Source organism: Salmo salar, chromosome ssa09 (assembly GCF_905237065.1).
Source record: "Salmo salar chromosome ssa09, Ssal_v3.1, whole genome shotgun sequence".
Taxonomy (NCBI): domain Eukaryota; kingdom Metazoa; phylum Chordata; class Actinopteri; order Salmoniformes; family Salmonidae; genus Salmo; species Salmo salar.
The window spans coordinates 120780737-120802202 of NC_059450.1; the positions used below are offsets into that span (position 1 = coordinate 120780737).

General features: G+C 41.9%; 1 protein-coding gene across 2 annotated transcripts in view; it reads left to right on the plus strand.

The window, feature by feature from the left end:
• LOC106612642 (limbic system-associated membrane protein) overlaps window positions 1-21466 on the plus strand; it is a 1101661-nt gene that overhangs the window by 591088 nt on the left and 489107 nt on the right. Inside the window, exon 1 of one of the 2 annotated variants that reach the window (XM_014213995.2) lies at window positions 295-563. The exons of the other annotated variant lie outside the window; for it this stretch is intronic. Within the exon in view, the coding sequence (XP_014069470.1) occupies window positions 500-563 (64 nt within the window). The 5' untranslated portion in view covers window positions 295-499. Of the gene's footprint in view, window positions 1-294; window positions 564-21466 lie in introns of those variants that run through there. 2 annotated transcript variants of the gene reach the window in all.

Below are 21466 nucleotides of genomic sequence, written 5' to 3' on the forward strand. Positions count from 1 at the left end.
GAAATCATTCATCAAATTTAACATGTCACGTCAGATGTTATGCAATGTTTCAGAATGCTATTCTAGATGACCGGCACTCGTGTGACTGTCGATCCATACAGCGTTGCTTAAATACCAATTCAATTGAACAATAAACACAGATGGAACATAGGCTGACCGGTGACTCCCCCGTTCAGCATGAGTCCATATCCTTATCAATAATCAGAATATGATGTCCAACTTGTGTTTTTCTAGGTACTTGCTTAACCACTAGGTGACAGTGACGACCAAGAGAGGCAAGCGCTGAAGTGATTGCAAAAAAGGCTGCGTTTAGCACACGAACACTTGAGATGTATAGTATAGTGCTCTGCAGCATTAGGACATAGCCTTCGAGCTATACGCCCTCTGAGCATCATTTCTACTAAAAAAACGATACTGCCTGCTCACGAAATTATTGCAAGTGACCTGCACTTGTAATACATTGACTATCAGGAGAGGTTTTGAAGCTGACGAGGACAACATGAATTCCTTCTGGATACACACAATTTGGATACCGGGGTTCTTTTTATTCTTTGGATTTCAAGGTACGGGTTGCATTCTACTTGTTTTTTTTATATAATTATGTTGCTTTAGATTACCAGTCACATTCCTCTTTTCAGTTTTGAGTTACAGAGGAATCTCTTTTGTGTTCTTACGCCTGCTGAGCTTCTGCCTTTGAAGCTTTGATCGGCTAGATCTGGTGTCTTCTACTACTTATTATTTATCCCCCGTATTTATGATTTTCATCCTTGCCTATTTATTGCTCTCTTGACACAGTGTAGTTATGCACACATAGAGAACTAGGCTACACTTACACACACGCAGAGGGGGAGATATTGAAAAGTAGTTGACACCAAAATACGATTCAAAGTGAATGGGGTGGCGGAGGACACATTCAGTGGCGGGAGTTCATGGGAAATTGCTCAAGCCACAAGTTATTAAATTATTTCGTAAGTGACATGTCTGCGATGTCCCAGCTGAGTTTGAATCTTGTTGCAATCATTTTCTGTGCACCGCTTTGTGGTTATAGAATGAATGACACTCATGTCTGTCTGATTTTACTAGCTTTTGAAGCTGATGGCTTCATCTGCCACTGTAGCCTACTGAACATTGTACTTTGTGGGGAGATCTCACTGTAACTCAAGCATCAGACAGGTTGGGTGAAGTAGCAACGTGGTGCATTGTCAAGTGACTTAATTGATACAGTAACCTAAATAATGATACATAAGTGTCGAATATTTATTCAGGCCTTAGTTTACAAGTGGCGTTGCCTGAGAATACATTTGGGCTATAACGTCAGGGTTTGGCCGGTGTCGCCTTCATTATAAATAAGAATTTGTTCTTAACTGACTTGCCTAGTTTATTAAAAGGTAAAATAATAATAATCATAAAACAATTTTAAATTAAATAACAACGACCGTGGGGAAGAGTTGCCCAGCGAAGGACAGTGGAGGGGTTGAATGAACCAAGTGGGAGCTGGTTCATTCATCCCTAAATAGTATGATGCTATTGGGAATTAAGTCAGGACCCCTATTTTCACTGAGTCAGATCTTGGGTGCTGTGTCTCATTCGAGGGATGGAACCATTTGAGGGCAATGACCTCACCCCAATCACTGCCCTGGGGCATTTGGGTCTCCTTTAGACCAGAGGGAAGAGTTTACCTTACTGGCCCTCCAACCCACTTTCAGTAGCTTTCCATCTCCCAAACAGGGATCAACCAGGCCCATCCCTGCCTGGTTTCAGACAGCTTCTTGTGCTGGTATGTGCAATACAACATCTACACATAACACCAATAGGCCTCCATTTAACAGATTTCTGGTGTTGTATTAAGGTAATGTGACTCATGCCTGGGCACATCTCTGATGGCCTCATGGCAGCATCCCACTATTAACACTAATGTAGCAAATTCGATGGTTGGCCTGCACAGGATTTGAACCCACTACCTTGTGGCTCTCAGTCCAACTCCTTTTGTATGCTGTTGCCAAGAGGTTCAGTGTTTATTGCCATTGTGACATGACTAGTGAAATAATTTGGTAAATTGGGTGATTCTAAAAGGAGTTGTGTGTGCCGTTATGGTGTGCTGTCAAACCCAGCGCAGAAGTCAATTAACAACTCAATGGGGCTTAATTCGAAAATGGCTTTGAATGAAACCACAACATTCGGGGCTTCCAGCACCAACTTATGAAATGTTTAATATATTCTCTATGAAATGCAATGCATGATTCAGCCTTATCATGACAGCAGAATGTTATAAGCAACCGCCAGGGGCTGTCATGTGAGGTCTTCCTAACTCTAGCAGGACTCTACAGTGCAACCCTTTTACTCGCATATCTGCCTAAATATTTAGCTGTGCGACTTGTAATCTTATTTAGGAGCAACAGTGCGCCTAGAAAAATGAAAGATTCTAGCTTTAATATCCCAAATATTTTTCATTGTTCTCCTATATTTTCTTTGTGTGCGGCTCCATTTTTCAACTTAGGCTCACAGGTGCTCCTTGTAATAAAGGTCAGCGTAGAGCCCTCACTAGGTCTGTTTACATGGACCCACAGCAGGAGAGACACAGCAGCATTTAGACATTGATCTCCAACAGAACCCTGTATGCTTAACCAGTCTGGCCATGTCTCACGCCTTGGGGCGGTGTCACAGGTCGGTGGTGTCGACCACATCGGGCCCACCTCGCTGGCCCACTTTTCCTCTTCATCTAACTTTACCCTTCTTAGTGTATTAACATAATGCTCATTTGTTTAATGAATTGGGGTAGGCAGGGCAAGATGCTGCCCTAAATGCCAACTGTTCATTTCTCTGTGGAGATGGAGCCCCTTCTGAATACAGTGCAGCCAGCATGGTTAACTAGTAATGAAACTGCACCATAGATTACTATCGTAGTCAGGAGAAAGTCTAGTTTTTAGTATGGCTGCTTCATATAGCGTGTGTACTATGTTTGCTCTTCATAGAGCACATATACTGTTTGGGGCTTTCATAGTACTATATACACTATTAAACAAAAGTGGATTGTCCCCTTACATACTATACATTGAAAAAGAAACATGACTTTGCAGTTGAAAATAAGTTTGTCCTTGTGCCATGCATTGTCTTTCTTTCTTTTTTGGTTCATCCTTTTCTGATGGAAAGTATTAGGAACCTTGAGGTACAGAGTTGGTTAATGGTGTAGACGCTGTTAATCTTTTCTGAGGAAAAGAGATGGTATAGCAGAAATGGAGTAGGATAGCTGTGGTTATAATTGATTTCTTCATCTTTTTCCAGTAATACAAATAATTGCCTTTCATGTGGTGATCAATGCACACTAGGCCCCTGGGAGGAACACGATTTTGAAATATGCTTATTTGAAGGAAAATAGTGCCATCGCCGTGGAAACAAGAGAATGATCCTTAAATAAAATCTGTTTGGAATGGACTCTAGGGCTGTCCCCAAAACAGCCTTGGACGGAGAACTAAGAAACATTACCCAATACCCATGAAATAAACCTCCTTCAGAATGTCAGGCGCATAGGGAATACACCCTCATTCAGAAATGAATTGTAAAGATTGATCTGAACAGTCCGATTAATTAATTAAATTGGAGGATTTGTATTGATGGCCTCTCTCGCCGGGCTTTTCACTGGAGTCCACGATGATCTCTCTTTGGGGACTAGTGATTTTCCTCCCCACTGTGGAGTCCACAGTCTCCCTCTATTTAAACTGATTCGACTGAATTGACTCCAGTGTGTTTTGTTGGGTCTTCCTGTATTCCAACCATGTCTCTGTGGTTGGTTGTAGGCAGGATGTGCTAGGCGTGTGAATGATGTAAATACTGTGCTGTGGCCATAGGAAGGAGAGAGAGGGAAGCAGAGATAGGTTCTGAGTTGGGTCTGGAATAAGACACAATAGAGCGGAACCACAGCAATACACCTTTATACTCCCTCCGTGCCACCTCGCTTTCGTCCTCTTTAATGTCTGCAATGCTTCACTACTCAGAGCCCCATACCAGGAAAGTTACAATTAGCTCTGTGTTCCCTGTACAAGGCTTCTGGTGCCTGTGATCCTCCGGTACTTTGGTGTGAAACATGGATCGCTAACCGTAAGCATGGTGTGTGTTGGAGGGGCTTCTCTCCTCACCCCTCCAGGTTAGCACTACAGGACCTTGATGTGCTCAGTGGGGTTGTTGGTTTTCCAGAGTGCAGGCTAGGTGGGCGCAGGAGAAGAATCTGTGCACTTTGAAGAGGTTTGGAAATGAAAACTGCTTTATACTGAGGCTAAATACCCCTGACCTTTGGCATATAGGGCAGTGTTGTTGACTGCATTTAGGTTTATTACTATCAAAGTTTATTGTTAGTACACTGAATTTAGCTGACGTTTCCTTCACAAAGTGAAAGCATATAACACGTAACACTCACTGTGAATTCACAAGAAGGGCCGTAGCCAGGATCTGAGTTTTAGTGAGGTCCGGTAGGGGTGATATTTTAGCAGTTTTAATAGCTAATTTCCAACAATTCTACACATTTTGCCATGAGGTATGCCATTTTAATAGGATATATGAGTGAGGGGGACTAACAAAATCAATGGGGGCCCCCTGGAGGACAGGGCCCCTGGGCACGTGCCCAGCATGTCCGGTCAGTAATTCGGCCATGATTACTACAAGTTTAAATAGCTGGCTAGACAATTTATTCTAGATTGGTACATTACACTGACATGGACTTACAGTATTGGGTAAATGTCAGTGAGTGACATAACAAGAGGAAACTGCTTATGCACAGCCAAGTTTAGAAATAACATATTGTGCATTCTACTATTCTAACTCTCAACAGTAAGTTGAGATCCTGACTATTTAATTTTTCTTAATACTTTTTTTATTACAGAGGTCTGTACTTTGTTGTCCTCCACATATAGCTACGGCCCTGCTCACAAGCAACAAAGGTCAATGGCAAACAAACTGCCTATTCATGTAGACAATATAGTACAATGCTGTTGAGCAGCACACCAAAGCATGTAGCCATTTCATCAGAAGGTTGAAACGCATGAAAGCAACTGAAATGTCGAACTCCTAGACAAATAATTCCAAGAGGTTACATCAATTTCAAGCTCTCGCAAATATTTTTTTTTTATATACTCCACCGATGGCCATCTTTGGTCTTTTTGTTGTTGTTTCAAAAAAATATTTTTTTTCCTCCCTTTTTTTTAATTTGGCATTTTTTATGATTATACAGGTAAGACAGAACAGATAAAGGACAGAACACACACAGATCCCCTACCAAATCAAACCCCCCCATGCTCAAACAGAGCCCCACCCCAAAACCAGAATTAAAGCAGGCATGATATACAATGAGTAATATAATCAAATAGTAAAAACAAATACAAAGATAAAGTAAAAAAATTGTAAAAATTACGATACAAATTCTAATTTGGGTTGGTTTATGAAGTTGTGAAATTAGCTGGGTCCATGTCTTCTAGAAAGAATAGGAAAGGTTGCCAGATATTATAAAATGTAATTGCGGATTCCCTATCAGAGTAGCTTGAGATGTTGCATAACTTCCTTTATCCACTGGTTAAAAGCAGTAGGAAACTGATCCTTCCACTTAAATATTATAAGATGTCTAGCTAGAAGAGTAGTACATGCCAGCATTTTGCTCATTTAACTGTTTAGAGGGGCCTCATGTGGTGCCACTCCAAATAATGCAGTAAAGGTCTCTCCAGTATCTTAGAAAACGTCTCAAATTGATATCCAGAAATCGGTCAATTTCGGGCATTTCCAAAACATGTGTAATAAAGTAGTATGAGCCTGCTTATATCAGTCACAAGTGGGATGTATTTCTGGTCTAATCTTGTATAATTCTGCCTTTGACCAATGCAGATGATGAACTATTTTAAATTTAATTACAGCATGTCTTAGACATATAGATGAAGAATGTATTCTCTGAAGCATACTCTGCCAAGTTACGTCTGAAAATTGTTCACCTAAATCCTCTTCCCATTGCTTCTTAATAGAGGTCAGGGAATCCAGATCTGTGCGAGTTGAATATCTTATACAGTGAGGGAAAAAAGTATTTTATCCCCTGCTGATTTTGTACGTTTGCCCACTGACAAAGAAATTATCAGTCTATAATTGTAATGGTAGGTTTATTTGAACAGTGAGAGACAGAATAACAACAAAAAAATCCAGAAAAACGCATGTCAAAAATGTTATAAAATTATTTGGATTTTAATGAGAGATATAAGTATTTGACTCCTCTGCAAAACATGACTTAGTACTTGGTGGCAAAACCCTTGTTGGCAATCACAGAGGTCAGAGGTTTCTTGTAGTTGGCCACCAGGTTTGCACACATCTCAGGAGGGATTTTGTCCCACTCCTCGTTGCAGATCTTCTCCAAGTCATTAAGGTTTCGAGGCTGACGTTTGGGAACTCGAACCTTCAGCTCCCTCCACAGATTTTCTATGGGATTAAGGTCTGGAGACTGGCAGGCCACTCCAGGACCTTAATGTGCTTCTTCTTGAGCCACTCCTTTGTTGCCTTGGCCGTGTGTTTTGGGTCATTGTCATGCTGGAATACCCATCCACGACCCATTTTCAATGCCCTGGCTGAGGGAAGGAGGTTGTCACCCAAGATTTGACGGTACATGGCCCCGTCCATCGTCCCTTTGATGCGGTGAAGTTGTCCTGTCCCCTTAGCAGAAAAACACCCCCAAAGCATAATGTTTCCATCTCCATGTTTGACGGTGGGGATGGTGTTCTTGGGGTCATAGGCAGCACTATGACATTTTTTACATTTACATTTCAGTCATTTAGCAGACGCTCTTATCCAGAGCGACTTACAGTAGTGAATGCATACATTTCATACATTTTTTTCTCCGTACTGGCACCCCGTGGGAATCGAACCCACAACCCTGGCGTTGCAAACACCATGCTTTTCCAACTGAGCCACACGGGACAGTGGGGATGGTGTTCTTGGGGTCATAGGCAGCATTCCTCCTCCTCCAAACACGGCGAGTTGAGTTGATGCCAAAGAGCTCCATTTTGGTCTCATCTGACCACAACACTTTCACCCAGTTGTCCTCTGAATCATTCAGATGTTCATTGGCAAACTTCAGACAGGCATGTAATATGTGCTTTCTTGAGCAGGGGGACATTGCGGGCGCTGCAGGATTTCAGTCCTTCACGGCGTAGTGTGTTACCAATTGTTTTCTTGGTGACTATGGTCCCAGCTGCCTTGAGATCATTGACAATATCCTCCCGTGTAGTTATGGGCTGATTCCTCACCGTTCTCATTATCATTGCATCTCCACGAGGTGAGATCTTGCATGGAGCCCCAGGCCGAGGGAGATTGACAGTTCTTTTGTGTTTCTTCCATTTGCGAATAATCCCACCAATTGTTGTCACCTTCTCACCAAGCTGCTTGGCGATGGTCTTGTAGCCCATTCCAGCCTTGTGTAGGTCTACAATCTTGTCCCTGACATCCTTGGAGAGCTATTTGGTCTTGGCCATGGTGGAGCGTTTGGAATCTGATTGATTGATTGCTTCTGTGGACAGGTGTCTTTTATACAGGTAACAAACTGAGATTAGGAGCACTCCCTTTAAGAGTGTGCTCCTAATCTCAGCTCATTACCTGTATAAAAGACACCTGGGAGCCAGAAATCTTTCTGATTGAGAGGGGGTCAAATACTTATTTCCCTCATTTAAAATGCAAATCAATTTATAACATTTTTCACATGCGTTTTTCTGGATTTTTTTGTTGTTGTTATTCTGTCTCTCACTGTTCAAATAAACCTACCATTAAAATTATAGACTGATCATTTCTTTGTCAGTGGGCAAACGTACATAAACAGCAGGGGATCAAATACTTTTTTCCCTTGAGCGTATCTAAGGTGCACCCATGACCAGCTCGGAAACCAGATTGCATAGTGGAGAAGGTACAGTGGGATTCGAAATGGTCGGTGATCTGTTTGTTAACCTCTCTTGGGTACGTGGGACGCTACCGTCCCACCTGGCCAACATCCGGTGAAATTGCAGAGCACCAAATTCAAAAACAGAAATACTCATAATAAAAATTCATAAAACATACAAGTTTTATACATCGCCTTAAAGATTAACTTCTTGTTAATCCAACCGTTGTGTCAGATTTCAAAAAGGCTTTACAGCGAAAGCATTTCATGCGATTATCTGAGGACAGCGCCCAGCACACAAACAGTAACCAGCCAAGTAGAGGAGTCACAAAAGTCAGAAATAGCAATAAAATTAATCACTTACCTTTGATGATCTTCATATGGTTGCACTCACAAGACTCCGAGTTACCCAATAAATGTTTTTTTTTTTTTTCTCGATAAAGTCCCTCTTTATATCCAAAAACCTCAGTTTTGTTCAGTAATCCATTTGCTCAAAGGCAGTCACAAAAGCCAAATGAAAAATCCAAAAAGTATCAGTAAAGTTCGTAGAAACATGTTAAACGGTGTTTATAATCAATCCTCAGGTTGTTTTTAGTCATAATAATGAATAATATTTCAACCATACAATAGCTTGGTCAATATAAAAGGAAAAAAAAGAAAGGCACGCTCTCGGTCATGCGCAGCAAACAGGCCTGGGGTCTTTCCACTATCCACTCACTCAGTGGTCTTACTCCCTCATTTTTCAGAATACAAGCCTGAAACAATTTTCAAAGACTGTTGACATCTAGTGGAAGCCATAGGAAGTGCAATCTGAGTCCTAAGTCATTGGATACTGTATAGGCAGTCAATAGAAAACTACAAACATAAATCCATCCAGGAAGTGGGATTTTTTTTCTCCGGTTTTTGCCTGCCATATCAGTTCTGTTATACTCACAGACATTATTTTAACAGTTTTGGAAACTGTAGAGTGTTTTCTATCCAAATGCTTATATCCTAGCTTCTGGGCCTGAATAACAGGCAGTTTACTTTGGGCACGCTTTTCATCTGGAGGTGAAAATAGTGCCCCCTACCCTAGTGAGGTTAACTTGGCTTTTGAAGATTTTAGAAAGGCAGGGCAGGATGGATATAGGTCTATAACAGTTTGGGTCTAGAGTCTCTCCCCCTTTTGAAGAGGGGGATGACCGCGGCAGCTTTCCAATCTTTGGGGATCTCAGACAATACGAAAGAGAGGTTGAACATGCTAGTAATAGGGGTTGTAACAATTTCGGCGGATAATTTTAGAAAGAGAGGGTCCAGATTGTCTAGCCCAGCTTATTTGTAGGATCGAGATTTTGCAGAGCTTTCAGAACATCAGCTGTCTGGATTTGGGTGAAGGAGAAGCGGGGGGCGCTTGGGGAAGTTTCTGCAGGGGGTGCAGAGCTGTTGGCCAGGGTAGGGGTAGCCAGGTGGAGAGCATGGCCAGCTGTAGAAAAATACTTATTTAGATTTATCGGTGGGGACAGTGTTTCCTAGCCTCAGTGCAGTGGGCAGCTGGGAGGAAGTGCTCTTATTCTCCATGGACTTTACAGTGTCCCAAAACTATTTGGAATTAGTGCTACAGGATGCAAATTTCTGTTTTGACTGTGTATATTGGTTCCTGACTTCCCTGAAAAGCTGCATATCGCGGGATGTTTTTGCGCTGGTGAAGGGCAGTCAAGTCTGAAGTGAACCAAGGGCAATATCTGTTCTTAGTTCTAAATTCTTTGAATGGGGCATGCTTATTTAAGATGGTGAGGAAAGCACTTTTAAAGAGCCACCAAGCATCCTCTACTGACGGGATGAGGTCAGTATCCTTCCAGGATACCCGGGCCAGGTCGATTAGAAAGGCCTGCTTGCTGACGTGTTTAAGGGAGTGTTTGACAGTGATGAGTGGTTGCCGTTTCACCTCGGACCTATTACGGATGCAGGCAATGAGGCAGTGATTGTTGAGATCCTGGTTGAAGACAGCAGAGGTGTATTTAGAGGGCATGTTGGTCAGGATGATATCTATGAGGGTGCCCATGGTTACGGATTTAGGGTTGTACCTGGTAGGTTCCTTGATAATTTGTGTGAGATTGAGGGCATCTAGCTTAGATTGTAGGACGGACGGGGTGTTAAGCATATCCCAGTTTAGGTCACCTAACAGTACAAACTCTGAAGATAGATGGGGGGCAATCAATTCACATATGGTGTCCAGGGCACAGCTGGGGGCTGAGGGGGGTCTATAACAAGCGGCAACGGTGAGAGACTTATTTCTGGAAAGGTGGATTTTTAAAAGTAGAAGCTTGGAACGGAACTCTGCAGGCTATCTCTGCAGTAAATTGCAACTTCTCCCCCTTTGGCAGTTCTATCTTGTCGGAAAATATTATAGTTAGGGATGGAAATTTCAGGATTTTTGGTGGCCTTCCTAAGCCAGGATTCAGACACGGCTAGGACATCAGGGTTGGCGGAGTGTGCTAAAGTAATGAATAAAACAAACTTAGGGAGGAGGCTTCTGATGTTAACATGCATTAAACCAAGGCTTTTACGTTTACAGAAGTCAACAAATGAGAGCGCCTTGGGAAAAGGTGTGGTGCTGGGGGCTACAGGGCCTGGGTTAACCTCTACATCACCAGAGGAGGAGTAGGATAAGGGTACGGTTAAAAGATATAACAACTGGTCGTCTAGTGCGTTGGGGACAGAGAATAATAGGAGTCGATTTTTTGCCGTGGTAGAATAGATTCTGGGCATAATGTACAAACAAGAAGGGTATGGTAGGATGTGAGTACAGTGGAGGTAAACCTAGGCATTGAGTGACGATGAGAGCGGTTGCGTCTCTGGAGGCACCAGTTAAGCCAAGTGAGGTCTCCGCATGTGTGGAGGGTGTGACAAAATAACTATCTAAGGCATTTAGGGCGGGGCTGGAGGCTCTACAACCTCAGTAGAATATTCACATAACCTCGGTAGAATATTCACCTTTACAAAGGTCATCGCCTTATGGGTGTCTTTCTCCTGCCGTTGTATGTTATACGGAGCCGTGCAGGAAAAGCCACACCATATCTAACGTCAGTCTCTCCGTGGAGCAGACTCTTGACAACGTTGAAAGCGGCACGGTCACGACCAATGCTGGGGGCATAGTCTGGGAAGATAGCGATGGGTTCTCCGTTGCGTCGAAGTGGGATAAATTCTCTGGCACGACGAAGAACATCATCAATACAATCCTGATAGTAGTGTAGTTTAGCCACAAGTACGCAAGGTTTTCTGCCATGCTGTGAGCGGTCTACAAGGACGTCTTTATTCAATTTGAGGGCTTCCTTCAATAACTTTGAGACCGATGAAGTAGGGAATGGTTTGTCCGGCCAGGATGTCATTATCCCATTGCGCTCTAGCGGCTCCTTGTGGCGGGCCAGGGGCATGCACACTGACTTTGGTCGCCAGTTGTACTGTGTTTCCTCCCGACATATTGGTACGGCTAGCTTCCGGGTTTAGCGAGCAGTGTGTCAAGAAGCAGTGCGGCTTGGCAGGGTCATGTTTCGGAAGACACATGGCTCTCGACCTTCGCCTCTCCCGAGTCCGTACAGGAGTTGCAGTGATGGAACAAGACTGTAACTAACAATTGGAAATAACGAAATTGGGGAGAAAAAGGGGTAAAAAATACAAAAAATATATAACAAACCCAGACTAAACCCCCAAAGAGCAAGCAATGCAGGTGTAGAACACTCCTCTTACAGTGAGAATCATAATCACAATAACGATCATGCAAGTTGAAATCCACATATTTCATTTCTATCTGTTTGTTCTATGAGGGCAAACTGACATGCTGTATTCATCACGGCTGAAATAGGAGAATGGAGAAGCTATATGAATGCGTAGAGGGAATGCAAAATATACCCCATGCAAAAATGTAATACATTTATCTTCATACACAATGTTGGAATTCGGCAGATAGATACTATACTACTTATGTTTATATTGAAGTCCAACTAAGGAGGTTTTTCTTCCTTTCGTCTTTCACTTGCTTGTATAGAAGTAGTGTACCACTGTTGTAATTAAGACAGCAATACTCCTTCTGTGCATGTCTTGAACAAGTCCGTCTGTTCCTGACCTCTATAACCAGCCTACTCTGCCACTCTGCTGCATTTTTAATCAACGCAATGCTAAGTACATTTTTGCCCAGCTGTTTGCTGTCTGGCTGGGTGAGGATGTTGTTGGTGTGTCTTACAGGCACTTAGGTTTCATCAGGAGAAAGGATATATTAAGGGACATATTTTTCTGTTTGGTACCTGTGCTAATATGTATCTTTCTCTCAGCCTTTGTTTTACCAGTCCTCTCTACAACACCTGGCATACTTAATACATCTAGACGTTCCGCTAGCGGAACACCTGCTCCAATATCCAATGATAGGCGTGGCGCGAATTACAAATTCCTCAAAAATACAAAAACTTCAATTTTTCAAACATATGACTATTTCACAGCATTTTAAAGACAAGACTCTCCTTTATCTAACCACACTGTCCGATTTCAAAAAGGCTTTACAGCGAAAGCAAACCATTAGATTATGTCAACAGAGTACCAAGCCAGAAATAATCAGACACCCATTATTTCAAGCTAGCATATAATGTCACAAAAACCCAGAAGACAGCTAAATGCAGCACTAACCTTTGATGATCTTCATCAGATGACACACCTAGGACATTATGTTATACAATACATGCATGTTTTGTTCAATCAAGTTCATATTTATATCAAAAAACAGCTTTTTACATTAGCATGTGACGTTCAGAACTAGCATACCCCCCGCAAACTTCCGGGGAATTTGCTAACAATTTACTAAATTACTCACGATAAACGTTCACAAAAAGCATAACAATTATTTTAAGAATTATAGATACAGAACTCCTCTACGCACTCGATATGTCCGATTTTAAAATAGCTTTTTGGTGAAAGCACATTTTGCAATATTCTAAGTACATAGCCCAGCCATCACGGGCTAGCTATTTAGACACCCGGCAAGTTTAGTCTTCACCAAAATCAGATTTACTATTATAAAAGTTTGATTACCTTTTGTTGTCTTCGTCAGAATGCACTCCCAGGACTGCTACTTCAATAACAAATGTTGGTTTGGTCCAAAATAATCCATCGTTATATCCGAATAGCGGCGTTTTGTTCGTGCGTCCCAGACACTATCCGAAATGGTAAATCAGGGTCGTGCGCATGGCGCAATTCGTGACAAAAAAATTCTAAATATTCCATTACCGTACTTCGAAGCATGTTAACCGCTGTTTAAAATCAATTTTTATGCAATTTATCTCGTAAAAAAGCGATAATATTCCGACCGGGAATCTCCTTTTCGGCAAACAGAGGAAAAATCACAAAGACGGGGGCGGCCAGGGCACACGCCTAAGCCCACAGTCCCTTGATCGGCCACTTGAGAAAGGCGATAATGTTTTTCAGCCTGGGGCTGGGATGACGACATTCAGGTTTTTCCCGGGCTCTGAGCGCCCATGGAAGACGTAGGAAGTGTCACGTTAGAGCAGAGATCCTTTGTAAAAGATAGAGATGGCAAAGAAGTTCAAGAAATGGTCAGACAGGCCACTTCCTGTAAAGGAATCTCTCAGGTTTTGACCTGCCATTTGAGTTCTGTTATACTCACAGACACCATTCAAACAGTTTTAGAAACTTTGGAGTGTTTTCTATCCAAAGCCAATAATTATATGCATATTCTAGTTACTGGGCAGGAGTAGTAACCAGATTAAATCGGGTACGTTTTTTTATCCAGCCGTGAAAATACTGCCCCCTAGCCATAACAGGTTAAGTGTGCTTCAGTGACTCCAGAATAGGGTCGGAAACATATTTCATCTATCAGGTTCCAGCTCACTACCAGAGTGTAGTTTTTACAACTTTAAGATATCAAAACACTCTTTCAATGGAGGACTTAAAACACAGCTTGTTTCTCAGACCACATACTCCATTTTGTCTCTTTATAATGTTTGACAAACACTTCCTTGGCTCCATTTCTTGAGTTCCAAGCCTTCTGATTTTATCTTGGCTGTACTGTCAGATGCACATCTCCAACATTCCTGGAAGACGGTGATCTATTTTTTCCAGCGACGGGTGATCATTCAAATTGGAATTGATTCTGGCACACTAAAGCTATTTATATCCACGTGTAGCTAGTAAATGTCAGTGACCCGATTCAGGAAACTAGGCGTATGTCGTAAGTCATGACTTCATAGGAGAGCCGTCTGAACATAAAAAATTGTTTTTAATCAAAATGCGTTTTTTGGCAGAAATGCCTTCTTGAACATGTGAACTTTCATGTGCCTTAATAACAAACCTTTATTCCATTTGTAAATATGAATAAAGTTCTTAAATTACGAGCCTAGTTGGTATAGCCAAAGAAAAAGTCAATGACCTTTCCACTAGCCTTGATTGGCTGAGATGGTGAGCGGGCTGGACATGCCGAGAGATGAGTTTCAGATTGGTCTGCGGTGTAGCATCTTGTGTCTATAAAATCAGCTGCTCTTTATGCATAGATAATCCTTTCTACTGTAGTTTTTTCAAAAGATATAACGTTTGCCATGGAGAACTGCAAATATGTTGCTACTGCTCTCAATAACATTGCTGCCCTGAATTTATCAGTGGGAAAAAGTTTTGATGGAGTACTTTCTGGAGGACGATCGTGCCATGCTGACTCTCTCTGACACTGAAAATGAATCAGACGATGAGGAAATCCCTGATTTAGGTAAAAACATTTTTAATTGAAGAAGACATTGTAGAGATTTCTGATGACAGTGATGGGGAAGAAACGACAACTGGTGCTGGCGACAACACCTGACTCCGTACCTGACTCCGTACAGATCAAGCAGTACCAGCACTTCAGGTAAAAATACTTTTCATTGCATTGTATGAGGTTATTCTTCTTATCTAAACTTGGGAGGTGAATTGATGTTGTAATGTCTTCAGATTTGTTGTTGTTGTTATTCCCTGTTTTACAGCTTCGGTGCTTTGGAACCTGGTGTTGTCGCCAAGGAGCGTTTGGACTGTCGGGACCAGGTTTCAGCTGCTGCGCAACGCTGACATCCTTCCTCCCATAGATGGTCTGCCTGTACAAGCACCACCTGGACTGGACACAGCTAGACAAACTTAACTTTTTGAGAAGATCAGGGAGTTTTGCAATGAAGAGGCTACGGACATCACATGCCCTGCACCAAAGTCAAGGGCAGGACAGAAACAGGCTCTCTCCTAACACACATGGCATACGTTGCTGCTACTATTAATTATTTTAATTATCCTGCTGCTGAGCCACTTTACCCCAATTGTATGCATATAACTACTTCATCTATCACTGATATCGTTATTGATATTCTTCTTGTACATACTGTATATGATTTTATTTATATTGACACTATCTATTTCTGATATTGCTACTATGCAAGTAACCATTTGGCTGTACCATTTACACCTTATGTAGAGACCCATCCACTTAGCAAGACTAATCAATATTCATTTTATATATCAATATTTTGTTATATGTGGTCGTAACATGATTTTGTGACATACCACAACAATATCGTGACCGTATCAAGTGTCCACCACATGGCGCATGCATCTGTTTATGTACTGTACATGTGCACCTCACTCAGGTTTCAACTCAGGTTGAATGGCCTTAACTTACAGTTGAAGTCGGAAGTTTACATACACCTTAGCCAAATACATTTAAACTCAGTTTTTCACAATTCCTGACATTTAATCCTAGTAAAAATCCAGTTAGGATCACCACTTTATTTTAAGAATGAAATGTCAGAATAATAGTTGAGAGAATGATTTATTTAATTCCCAGTGGGTCAGAAGTTTACATGCACTCAATCAGTATTTGGTAGCATTGCCTTTAAATTGTTTAACTTGGGTCAAACATTTCGGGTAGCCTTCCACAAGCTTCCCACAATAAGTTGGGTGGATTTTGGACCATTCCTCCTGATAGAGCTGGTGTAACTGAGTCAGGTTTGTAGGCCTCCTTGCTCGCCCACGCTTTTTCAGTTCTGCCCACACATTTTCTATGGGATTGAGGTCAGGGCTTTGTGATGGCCACTCCAATACCTTGACTTTGTTGTCCTTAAGCCATTTTGCCACAACTGTGGAAGTATGCTTGGGGTCATTGTCCATTTGGAAGACCCATTTGTGACCAAGCTTTAACTTCCTGACTGATGTCTTGAGATGTTGCTTCAATATATCCACATCATTTTCCTTTCTCATATGCCATCTATTTTGTGAAGTGCACCAGTTCCTCCTGCAGCAAAGCACCCCCACAACATGATGCTGCCACCCCCGTGCTTCACAGTTGGGATGGTGTTCTTCGGCCTGCAAGCCTCCCCCATTTTCCTCCAAACATAACGATGGTCATTATGGCCAAACAATTCTATTTTTGTTTCATCAGACCAGAGGACATTTCTCCAAAAAGTACGATCTTTGTCCCCGTGTGCAGTTGCAAACCGTAGTCTGGCTTTTCTATGGCGGTTTTGGAGCAGTGGCTACTTCCTTGCTGAGCGGCCTTTCAGGTTATGTAGATATAGGACTCATTTTACTGTGGATATAGATACTTTTGTACCTGTTTCCTCCAGCATCTTCACAAGGTCCTTTGCTGTTGTTCTGTGATTGATTTGCACTTTCGCACACCAAAGTAGGTTAATCTCTAGGAGACAGAACGTGTCTCCTTCCTGAGCGGTATGACGACTGCGTGGTCCCATGGTGTTTATACTTGCGTACTATTGTTTGTACAGATTAACGTGGTACCTTCAGGCATTTGGAAATTGCTCCCAAGGATGAACCAGACTTGTGGAGGTCTACAAATTTTTTTCTGAGGTGTTTGCTGATTTCTTTTGATTTTTCCAATGATGTCAAGCAAAGAGGCACTGAGTTTGAAGGTAGGCCTTGAAATACATCTACAGGTACACCTCCAATTGACTCAAATGATGTCAATTAGCCTATCAGAAGCTTCTAATGCCATCATATCATTTTCTGGAATTTTCCAAGCTGTTTAAAGGCACAGTCAACTTAGTGTATGTCAACTTCTGACCCACTGGAATTGTGATACAATGAATTACAAGTGAAATAATCTGTCTGTAAACAATTGTTGGAAAAATGACTTGTCATGCACAAAGTAATGTCCTAACCAACTTACCAAAACTATAGTTTGTTAACAAGAAATTTGTGGAGTGGTTGAAAAACAAGTTTTAATGACTCCAACCAAAGTGTATGTAAAATTCCAAATTCAACTGTATGTATTGAATACTTTTTTTATAAGTGTGTGTGTAACAGTATATAAAGTATGCTAATGTACTGGTGCGAAGTGTCAGGTGCGTCGTAGAAAGTGGATCAAGGCGCAGCGGGTATCGTGCTCATCTTCTTTTATTTCTATAAGTGAACACTTAGATTTATTTTGTTTATGTCAACCAACAGTTCCGTAAGGACACAAGGGCTATACGAAAAACAACTACCCACAAACACAAGAGAAAATAAACCCACTTAAATATGGCCTCCAATTAAAAGCAACGACAACCAGCTGCTTCTAATTGGAGGTCGTTCCCAAAACTAACATAGAAATAGAAAAACTAGAAAACCCACATAGAAATAGAAAACATACACACAAAACAAACACCCCCTGCCACGCCGTGACCAAACTACAATAACAAATAACTCATTTTACTGGTCAGGACGTGACATGAAGGCATTTGGGCAGTAGTGTAAAGTACTCAACAAATACTTTAAAGTACTACTTACTTTTTTCGGGGTATCTGTACTTTACTTAACTATTTTTATTTTTCGCAACTTTTACTTCACTACATTCCGAATGAAAAGAATGTACTTTCTACTCCATACATTTTCCCTGACACCCAAAAGTACATTTTTGACAGGACAATAGTCCAATTCACACACTTACGTATCAAGAGAACATCCCTGGTCATCCCTACTCCATTTGATCTGGTAGACTCACTAAACACAAATGCTTCATTTGTAAATTATGTCTGAGTGTTGGAGTGTGCCCCTGGCTATCCATCTGTAAAAAAATATATATACTGCTCAAAAAAATAAAGGGAACACTTAAACAACACATCCTAGATCTGAATGAAAGAAATCATCTTATTAAATACTTTTTTCTTTACATAGTTCAATGTGCTGACAACAAAATCACACAAAAATAATCAATGGAAATCCAATTTATCAATCCATGGAGGTCTGGATTTGGAGTCACACTCAAAATTAAAGTGGAAAACCACACTACAGGCTGATCCAACTTTGATGTAATGTCCTTAAAACAAGTAAAAATGAGGCTCAGTAGTGTGTGTGGCCTCCACGTGCCTGTATGACCTCCCTACAACACCTGGGCATGCTCCTGATGAGGTGGCGGATGGTCTCCTGAGGGATCTCCTCCCAGACCTGGACTAAAGCATCCGCCAACTCCTGGACAGTCTGTGGTGCAACGTGGCGTTGGTGGATGGAGCAAGACATGATGTCCCAGATGTGCTCAATTGGATTCAAGTCTGGGGAACGGGCGGACCAGTCCATAGCATCAATGCCTTCCTCTTGCAGGAACTGCTGACACACTCCAGCCACATGAGGTCTAGCATTGTCTTGCATTAGGAGCGAACCCAGGGCCAACTGCACCAGCACATGGTCTCACAAGGGGTCTGAGGATCTCATCTCGGTAACTAATGGCAGTCAGGCTACCTCTGGCGAGCACATGGAGGGCTGTGCGGCCCCCCAAAGAAATGCCACCCCACACCATGACTGACCCACCGCCAAACCGGTCATGCTGGAGGATGTTGCAGGCAGCAGAACGTTCTCCACGGCGTCTCCAGACGTTGTCATGTCTGTCACGTGCTCAGTGTGAACCTGCTTTCATCTGTGAAGAGCACAGGGCGCCAGTGGCGAATTTGCCAATCTTGGTGTTCGCTGGCAAATGCCAAACGTCCTGCACGGTGTTAGGCTGTAAGCACAACCCCCACCTGTGGACTTCGGGCCCTCATACCACCCTCATGGAGTCTGTTTCTGACCGTTTGAGCAGACACATGCACATTTGTGGCCTGCTGGAGGTCATTTTGCAGGGCTCTGGCAGTGCTCCTCCTGCTCCTCCTTGCACAAAGGCGGAGGTAGCGGTCCTGCTGCTGGTTTTTTGCCCTCCTACGGCCTCCTCCACGTCTCCTGATGTACTGGCCTGTCTCCTGGTAGCGCCTCCATGCTCTGGACACTACGCTGACAGACACAGCAAACCTTCTTGCCACAGCTCGCATTGATGTGCCATCCTGGATGAGCTGCACTACCTGAGCCACTTGTGTGGGTTGTAGACTCCGTCTCATGCTACCACTAGAGTGAAAGCACCGCCAGCATTCAAAAGTGACCAAAACATCAGCTAGGAAGCATAGGAACTGAGAAGTGGTCTGTGGTCCCCACCTGCAGAACCACTCCTTTATTGGGGGTGTCTTGCTAATTGCCTATAATTTCCACCTGTTGTCTATTCCATTTGCACAACAGCATGTGAAATTTATTGTCAATCAGTGTTGCTTCCTAAGTGGACAGTTTGATTTCACAGAAGTGTGATTGACTTGGAGTTACATTGTGTTGTTTAAGTGTTCCCTTTATTTTTTTGAGCAGTGTATATATACAAATCAAAAATGTGCCATCTGGTTTAATATAAGTAATTTGAAATGATTTGTACTTATACTCAAGTATGACAATTTAGTACTTTTTCCACCACTGGATGTAGCTGGGGGTTAAAGCATTTATTTCATAGGACCCATCAATTTAGTATTTCTGGGTAAGTGTCATCTAATATTTATAAAAGATGTTTATCTGGACACTTTGTTTACCTGGAATTTTTCCTTATTGTAGGCTACTATCACTTTTAGTCTTAATCTTTAATAACCTTCTCAGATGGGTGGGGCTGGTTTAAGAGGGTGTGAACAATGCTGAATGGGTGTAGACAAAGGAGAGCTCTCCAGTAGGTACCAAAACATTCAAAGGCCCTTTTCTCAAAAATGAGTTTACAAGTTTATCAACATTCAAAGCAGATTTAATTTCCCATTGTTCCTCAAAAATGCAATGTATGATAAACCATTTTGTAGCTCTGAGTCTACTTTTACCCAATGTAAAAAAAATATTTCAAATGTTGCCACAAAACCGATTTGAGCCGGTCAGAAACAATTGTTATTAATCTCTAGATTATTAACGATACAAAATGTCTCGACATTTTAGGGTGTGGCGAACCTTGCAGGGAAGCAATTTGTCTCTGTTTACTCAAAGCTCTGTAATTAAGATTTGCTTCATAAATGTAACAATTGAACCATTTCAGACCACGGTTTCCCTCGTTATATACTATAAGAAACAACCACTGACAGACAGACAATGCTGTCTTGGTGAGTGTTCTGTTTGCAATATTTAGACTCTGAGCTTTAGAGAGTTATAATGAACCTGAGGCTTTTAGTTTTAGTTCTGTATCCAGTCTTTCCACCAGCCAGACAGCATGTTGGTTTGACATGAGTTCAGCAGGGAGTGTTTTCTATTTTCTTGTTTATCAAGGTGCCTAGCCTATTCTCTGGAGATTTCAGATTTAATTAGAGGAAATTACACTTTGTAATTTTCATTAGTAGCTTTTCCGCTTTGAGTTCAGTTGTAGAAAAAATGGTGGTAAGCTCTGTTTTCCTCAAACTTGATCTTGTTACCAGTCCGATAATGAATCACCAAATCCCAATGCACTAATGGAATTAGATTACTATTGCGTAAAGAACAGTGAGACACACACTGCCTGCCATTGTAAAGGGACCTGAGCTGTGGTAATCTGGTCCCCACATTGGAATGCTAGTGAGACATTAAAAATGGATCTCTCAGAAAGAAGTCATGTGACGTCTAAACGTCAGTACCTGTACACGTCTGATCATAGAATAAAGTCTGAGTTAAGAAGATATTTATCTCTGCCTGTTTACTGAGTGCTCTAACTTGTTTACCAGGAATTAGTCCTTTTGGGATGTTTTCCTTGGGTAAACTCTATCACTGAATTATTGTCATTGTTGAGCACCCCTCCTATGTCCCTTGTTTTTTGAAGCACGGAGGCCTACCTGGACTATTAACAAAATAGAGTTCCACACAGGGGAACATAATTATGATTGCCCAGATATCTCTAGGTACTACACAGCACCTGTAATGGCAATTCATTCTGATCATAACTCTTTCTGGCTCAAGTGATGATTGATACGGTATCAATTCATGTAATTATGTCATCCCTTTGTGAGGTAAGCTAATTGACTGAAGATAAATCATTGACAATGTTATGGAGTGAAGATAATAGCTGGTTTAGATGTACTGTGTGTGTGTGTGTGTGTGTGTGTGTGTGTGTGTGTGTGTGTGTGTGTGTGTGTGTGTGTGTGTGTGTGTGTGTGTGTGTTTGCCAATGCCACATCAACACACAGATGGGATATCATTAGCTACTCCTTCAGCAATATCCAGAAGGTATGACTGTAGATCTCTTCAGTCTTCCAAACAGGTTAGTTTATCAGTAGCACAATATGAGGTAACCTGACAACA